Consider the following 6,993-nt stretch of genomic DNA (forward strand, 5'->3'; position numbering starts at 1 on the left):
CCACCCACTTTTGTGTGTATTGCATGGGAGCTGCTCTATAGTATAGCAATAAGAAAGGAACGAAGCCTCAAATGCTTCATGGAATAAAAACCAAAAAAGAGACAAGATGAAAGAAGAAGATAGACATGAATGAAGTGTAACAAGAACGAAAGTGGCCAGCCACAACCACCCCCTGTCACCACAGCCTGTGGAGGGCGGAAAATGAGTTTGGGGTGGCAGGGGCGCATTTCTAACAGCACATGGTCTGTGGTGTGAAGAAATGGTCTCTCTGCTAACATCGTCAGCGTGTACGCTTTGGATGCTGCTTTTGGATGGACGTCAACGCTGCAGGCATGAAAAAAGTGCCTCGACACTAACAAAAGCTAATGCCATATGGCATAGGAGGAGGAGGAGGAGGAGGACTTTGATGGATATGTGAGGTATGGGCTGATTCCTCATCTCTCAGTGCGCGGAATAGAAGTGTTGGGCATTCCTGGTCCTAAAGGCAAAAACCTGTCTTTATTATCGTGTTTTTTCTCTTTTTTTTCTGTTTCTTTTTTTTTGGGGGGAGTGGAAAAGAAAACTTTGTCTACGCTGTGCAAGATAGCTGGGAGGATCGTATGGCGTGGACATGCTCGGGCGTTTCGAACGCAACGATGATCCAGCAACTGGAAAGGGCCTCGTTGCTCTCCACGTCAGCCGTTATCGCGGCACTCCACCGCGTCGATCGCGGCTGGTTTGTGCCGGAGCGTCTGCAGTCGTCCGCGTACCGAGATCAACCACTGCCCCTCGGCTACGGTGCTACCATCAGCGCGCCCCACATGCACGCCATTATGTTGGAGCTGCTCGCCCCGTTTTTGCTGCGAGCAACCGAAGATCCGCCGAAGACAGTGCTGGACGTCGGCAGCGGTAGTGGTTACCTCACAGTTGTCCTTGCCGAGCTGTGCGGTGAGGAATCACAGGTGGTGGGCGTGGAGCATGTCGAGGAGCTCCAGCAACGTTCGTTGAAAGTTGCGCAACAACGTTTCGAAACGTTGGTGAAGAGTAACCGTCTTACATTTGTTAAAGGTGATGGTAGGGATCTTACAACGTTGTTTCCAGGTCGTTCAGTCCTCTTTGATGTGATCCACGTTGGCGCGGCCTCGGCGTCCGTGCCAAAAACGTACCTTGACGCACTGAAGCCTGGCGGATGCCTTATAATACCCGTTGGGGAGGAGGATGCAGCGCAGCGTCTGCGCCTTTACACAAAGAGTGGTGATGGAAACATTACGATGAAGTGTTGCGGAGGAGTGCAGTTTGTCCCGTTGACATCACTGAGGCATCAGATGAAGCGTTGCTGATGCAAAGGATGCGCCTCCACACACATTGCTGCAGTTTCTTGTTACAGAGGAGAATGGAGGGAGAGAGAGTGTGAGTGTGAGTGCGTGTGCGTGTGCGTGTCCTCGTCCTCAGTTTATCCAGTGGTTAATATATATATATATATAGTTGCGTCTTTTTAGGGAGTAGTATACCCGTCTCGTTTTTGTTTTTCTGAAACTGTCGTGCCAATGGGGGTCTTGCTGGAGCAGCCACACACACACACAAACAAACACCTGCAGGGTCAGCACCTCTTTTTTGTTGTTGTTTTGTTTTCTCTCCCTCCTGTTTCTTCGTCACTCTCCATGGAAGGGGAAGGATGGACCGCGGCGACTTCGACTTCCCGCCGGACCCCGCCGCGGAAGGGTTCGACTCGACCGTCGACGCCATCAACAATGTCCCCCTCCGTGTGCTCTCCAACACGCCCATCGAACAGCTGCCGCCCACCATTCTGCCCGTGGAGCAGCAGAGGCCCATACGGCAGGTTATGCGGGGCAGCCGGCAGCTGCGGCGCATTGCACTGCAGAGAACACAGTCCCACCTATCCACCCAGTCGCTGCAGGGCACCGACGCAACGCAGCAGGCCGCCAATGCGGAGGACGCTGAGCCCACACCACCGCTCCAAGGTATGCTTGCAGGGCACAAGCGGGCCCGCTTCGACTGGACAGAAGAGGAACTCAGAGACTTCTACAAGTTTCTCTCACAGTATGGCACGGACTTCAACGCCATCGCTGTCCTCTACCCCGGGCGCTCCCGCAATGACGTCAAGCGACTGTACCACCGGGAGTTGCGCAAGCGGCGCGACGATGTGCGGGCGGCGTTGGAGTCGCGGGAGGAAATAGACCTGAGCACCTTCAAGGCCCGCCTCAAGAAGCGGGAGGAGCTGCAGCAGGGCCCGGCCCGACGCCTCGACCAGGAAGAGGAGGAGGCACTGCGCCAGATCGAGGCGGGGATGCTGCAGCTGCTGCCGACACCAGGTGAGGGGGAAACACTCACAAGTGACGCCGCGAACGCCGACTTTGAGTTCGATTTCATTGTGGAGGAAAGACCACAGGCTGAAGGCGCACATGTGGCGAAGGAAGATGAAGAGCCGAATGTCAAGGGCGACGACGCCCCCATTCCGGTGACTCTGGAAGTTGGTGGTGTCAAGAAGGATGGCGGCGAGGCCCCGGCGGCCGACACGTTGTTGGGAGATCTCGTCGGGCTCGATGAGCCATTTGAAGACGATTTCTTTGAGTATTGAAGGAAAGCGGGAAAGCTCTTCCGCTGCTCTTGTAGAAACAACATGCGAAACCAGTATAATGCGTCGTGCGAAACAACTTACTGCCTGTTGCATTTTTTGTGTCTTTTTGTCCCCTATTCTCCTTTGCTTCACGCACACAGCCACGCTCTTGCACTGTCTCTACATCTCTCTCTCTCTCTCTCTCGCTCTCTCTTTATTCTTCTTATTGTGTTGTTTGCAGATGGATACAATGCAACTTTGTTACAGCTGCCGGCATGCCTTCCCTGTCTCTTCGCTCGCGCCCTGCGTCTTCAGCGAGATCATCTCCCACCGCTTTGAAGAGGTGCACAAGGTCGTGAAGGAGATGCAGCCCACGACGCCCGAAGAGAACCACCGCATCGTCAAGCTGCAGACGGCACTGCGCGAGCTGTGCTCAGCTGTTCACCAGGAAATCGGTGCCCTCAAGGATGATAAGGCAACTCTCGAAGCGGCGCGTCAGCGGGATCGTCAGGAGCGCGAGTTGGGCACTCAGTCCCGACTGCAAACCGCACAAGGCAACGCAACTATGTCGACCACCCAAATTGGAGCGCAGAATGCCTCACGTCTCGGCTACAGTAATTTTAGCCCCAAGGCAACTTTCAACGGTACAGTGCCAGCGTATAAGCTGCGCAAGATGAACTCCGCGTTAGAGTTGGTTTCAGCCAGCATATACTGCGTGCTGGAGAGTTTAGCTATCCGCACTCGTGCAGCTGTTGTGCTTCTGTGGCTGCCTCCACCTGGTGTTGTGTCTACAGAACTTGTAGCACCATTTGTGGTGGGCCGTGACACATCTAAACTCCACAACTCGGCGCCGTACCGAGTATCCGAGACCTCCGTCCCGTGCGCCGTTAGTGAAACGGGAATCGCAGTGAACCTAAAGCCAAAGCCAGGTGCGTGCGTCTCCAAGGTGTCGGAGAACGCCCCTCTGCTGGAGCTGATTGAAACGTCGAACGCCGCACAGCTACTTGTTCCTGTATTCAAGCGGTACGGAGAAGTTCAGCGATCGGTGCTTGGTGTGGTGCACCTGCTGGGCACACCCGTCTTCCCGTGTCCCTTTGGTCTTCGCAACGAAGAGATGGCGGTGCAAACGGCAGCGACGTTGTCTATTATATTGTCTTCGTACCATGAAACGATGGGCGGGGAGTGGGCCAACCGCATCTACGACTCGTCGCTGCTCATCAGCACCGCTGCTTACCAAGGCGCACTCGATACGCGGAGCGCCCAGAAGGGCATGGACGACTTCTCCGCGCCACCGACTCTCATATACCGCTGTGTGAATGAGCGCAAGGAGGATGACGACCCGCGTGAGGCGGTGAAGGCGCTGCGGCACGCAATGTCAAAGCGCGCTGTGACAAAGAAGCCTGTGTGGTCCATAAAGGACCTGCACCGGTTCGCGATGAATATGGAGCAGAACTGGGTCTCTGTGCTGAAGAGCAGCACAGAGATGGAGGCGCGGATGGCCACACTGGAGGAGAAGGCTCTCCGTGTTGAGCTGGAAAGAGACCGGCCGGGAGCAGGCTCAGGATTGGATCAGACATCCACTCTCTACTTGGATGGCTCAGCTATCGCGCGAGTAACGAGTGCCTCAGCCGCCTCGTTTGGCACACTGCCGCCCGTTGTTGACAGAAAGGCAGTCTTGAAAGCAGAGCAAATCGACGAAATTGAGATTGCCGCCTTGCGGCGACTACAGAGTATGAAGGTCGACACAGCACCCTTTCTAACGCAGAGAGAGGATGATGTATGATGTATGATGCATCTCTGGAAGTTATGTACGTCCTACACCTCTTGCTTTCATCGACAGTGTGGGCAAATGTGGTTGTCTTTTTGTATCCAGTATTTGAATCTGCTTCTGCTCTTTCTCTCCATCCCCAATGCACACATGTGCAGTCAGACAAACACACTCTCATTCTCTCTTTTTTTCGTTGTGTATTTTGTGTACCTGCAGCTCTTCCTTAATACACACCCTGCACCAGAAAAGCAAGATAATGAAGCCACAGAACGATCTTCCACCAAAGCCAAGAGACAAAAATTTTTACGCCACCAAGCTTCTTAGGGTGTTTGTGTGTGGCTCTTTAGTGAAGTCCTCCCGACTGGTGGAGGTGATGCTTCGTTCGCGTAACATCATTCAGCCTATCATGTGGGCCTCGTATTTCTTCTATGCGGTATTTTTCGCAATGTGGATCTATACCGCCTTCCTTGTTCAGCCCAGACACCCAAACTGGAACGAGACACACAAACACCTCCTGTACGGCGCCATCGGTGTGGTGACAGCTGCTGGCTTTCTGTGGATCATTGCAGTGTGGCCCGTATATCATGTTTGGACCATACCGCTGGGGGTTGTTGTGATGGTAATGTTCCTCGACCTTGTGGTGCTCTTTCCCTCGAGGTCGCGGAAGGCGAAGCCCTGACCTCACTCCCCGCCGGAGTAATAATGGGGAATGGGGGAAGAGCGACAGAGAGAGGGAAGGAGGCGCGGTGAGCAAAAATCGAAACACATGCTTTGTTACTGTTAATAAAAAGTGGCTTTGGTGCCGACAGCGGTGATGCCTATCCCTTTTCTTCACTGCTGGAGTGACTCTTTAATGACGCGTCACCACTCTTTCTTCCATTCCTCTCGTGCCCTCTCTTTGTGTAGCTTTAAGCCGTTTCGCTGGGGATGAAGACGCTGCAGAGCTCCTCGCGGGGCCGTGGGACGGTGCGCGGCGGTGGGCGTGGGCGGGGACGCGGTGACGCGCGTTTCGCCTCGCGCTTTNGGCCGTGGGACGGTGCGCGGCGGTGGGCGTGGGCGGGGACGCGGTGACGCGCGTTTCGCCTCGCGCTTTACCGACCCGCGCTTCCAAATCGCCCGTCGGGGTCGAAGCGTTGCGGGGCGCGGCGACAACGCAGCGCTGCGGGACCCGCGCTTTGCGGGGCGCCTGCAGCAAATGGGGAAGGCGCCACAAGACTCCGACGACGATGATGACGAGGAGGAGGAGGAGGAAGAGCAGTCTCAAGCGTCGGAGGGCGCCAGCAGTGACGCTGCGGGTGACGAGGAGGCCGAAATGAGGCTCGAGGACGGGGAGGCGGAGGAGCTCGACGACGACGTGGCGGCGTGGTCAGCGTCCGACGTGGAGTTTGTCGAGNAGGCTCGCCGCCGGCTGGCGGTAGTGAACTGCAGCTGGGACCACGTGCGTGCAGTGGACCTCTACGCGATTCTCTTCTACGCGCTGCCCTTAGGTGGACAGCTCGTCAACGTCTCCGTCTACATGAGTGAGTTTGGCAAACGCATGGTGGAGCATGAGCGTGTGCACGGCCCGGACCTCTGGGTTAAGAATGATGAGGCGGAGCCGAAGCAGGACACCGCCGCGGGATCTCGCTACCACCGCAACGGCGCGGGTGACGAGTCAAATTATGATGACGAAGACGGCAACAACAACAAAAACGACGGCGACGATGACCCGTGGGAGGTCGACAACGTTGCGATGCTGCACGAGGTGGGCGAGGATGGCGAACTCTTCTCGCAGGGGAAGCACCGTAAGTACGAGCGGGACCGCATGAAGTATTACTACGCCATCGCCACCTTCGACTCTGCGGAAACAGCAGAGACGGTCTACAAGCAGCTGGACGGCATGGACATTGAGTCCAGCGGCGTCGTGCTCGACCTTCGCTACGTCGACGACGACGAGGTTTTCGAGAACCCTGTTAGCAGCGCCGACCGCATCCCTGCAAATTTCAAGCCGCTCGCCGCATTTAAGTCAGCGGCGCTGTCGCAGACCCGCTTCCGCATCTCGTGGGACCAGGACGACATGTTCCGCTACCGCTCGATACGCGACAGCCTCACTGGTGAGGCTGCGGAAGATGACCTCGCCGCGTACATCGCTCCTCCTGACTCGTCGGACGAGGACGAGGTTGGCGACAGCAGCAACAACAAGGAGAAGAAAAGTCGCGAAAAACTACGCATTCGTAAGAAGTATGCAGCGTTACTGGAGGAGATTGGTGGTCTTCCTCAGGACTACGAGGGCAGTGACCATGGGGGGGACAGCGATGAAGGGGATGAGGAGGACGGCGATGACGACTCGTTGAACCGCTTCAGCGATGTTGAGATGGATGAGGATGAGGAACAGCAGTCGGGGGATAATGACGGCGAGGTGATGGGGGACATGGAGGCGACGCTCGACCTCGACGCAGGGACTAAGGCGGCGCAGCTTCAACGCGAGGCGAAGATCAAGCAGATGATGAATTCGGCAGACCTCGGCAGCAAAGCGGAGCTCAAGTACAAGCTGCGGCGCAAGGAGATGCGCAAGACTAAGAAGGAGATGCTCGCGCAGGAGCGGGAGGAGGAAGTGGCGCGGCTGCAGTCCGACCGCGAGCAGCGGCGGCAGGCTCTCCGCGACGCCCTCGGAACCGACGACCCCGGC

The 6,993-nt window shown here is 56.3% G+C and overlaps 5 protein-coding genes across 5 annotated transcripts; all 5 read left to right on the forward strand.

Moving 5' to 3' along the window:
* Positions 1-599: 599 nt before the first annotated feature.
* On the forward strand, positions 600-1,319 carry DQ04_08841000 (putative protein-l-isoaspartate o-methyltransferase; the record flags this gene model as incomplete). The annotated part of the gene is made up of 1 exon (XM_009315710.1): positions 600-1,319. The coding sequence occupies one exon, from the start codon at positions 600-602 to the stop codon at positions 1,317-1,319; it is 720 nt and encodes a 239-aa protein (XP_009313985.1).
* Positions 1,320-1,654: 335 nt separating this feature from the next.
* Positions 1,655-2,578, forward strand: DQ04_08841010 (telomere-binding protein 1; the record flags this gene model as incomplete). Its single annotated transcript, XM_009315711.1, has 1 exon — positions 1,655-2,578. One exon carries the CDS (start codon positions 1,655-1,657, stop codon positions 2,576-2,578), a length of 924 nt encoding a protein of 307 aa, XP_009313986.1.
* A 220-nt stretch (positions 2,579-2,798) lies between these two features.
* Positions 2,799-4,340, forward strand: DQ04_08841020 (hypothetical protein; the record flags this gene model as incomplete). Its single annotated transcript, XM_009315712.1, has 1 exon — positions 2,799-4,340. One exon carries the CDS (start codon positions 2,799-2,801, stop codon positions 4,338-4,340), a length of 1,542 nt encoding a protein of 513 aa, XP_009313987.1.
* Positions 4,341-4,581: 241 nt separating this feature from the next.
* Positions 4,582-5,004, forward strand: DQ04_08841030 (hypothetical protein; the record flags this gene model as incomplete). The annotated part of the gene is made up of 1 exon (XM_009315713.1): positions 4,582-5,004. The coding sequence occupies one exon, from the start codon at positions 4,582-4,584 to the stop codon at positions 5,002-5,004; it is 423 nt and encodes a 140-aa protein (XP_009313988.1).
* A 516-nt stretch (positions 5,005-5,520) lies between these two features.
* On the forward strand, positions 5,521-6,993 carry DQ04_08841040 (pre-rRNA-processing protein ESF1; the record flags this gene model as incomplete). Its single annotated transcript, XM_009315714.1, has 1 exon — positions 5,521-6,993. A coding segment is annotated over one exon (1,473 nt), but the record flags the coding sequence as incomplete, so codon positions are not given.

Source organism: Trypanosoma grayi (genome assembly GCF_000691245.1).
Source record: "Trypanosoma grayi strain ANR4 Tgr_884_V1, whole genome shotgun sequence".
NCBI lineage: Eukaryota > Euglenozoa > Kinetoplastea > Trypanosomatida > Trypanosomatidae > Trypanosoma > Trypanosoma grayi.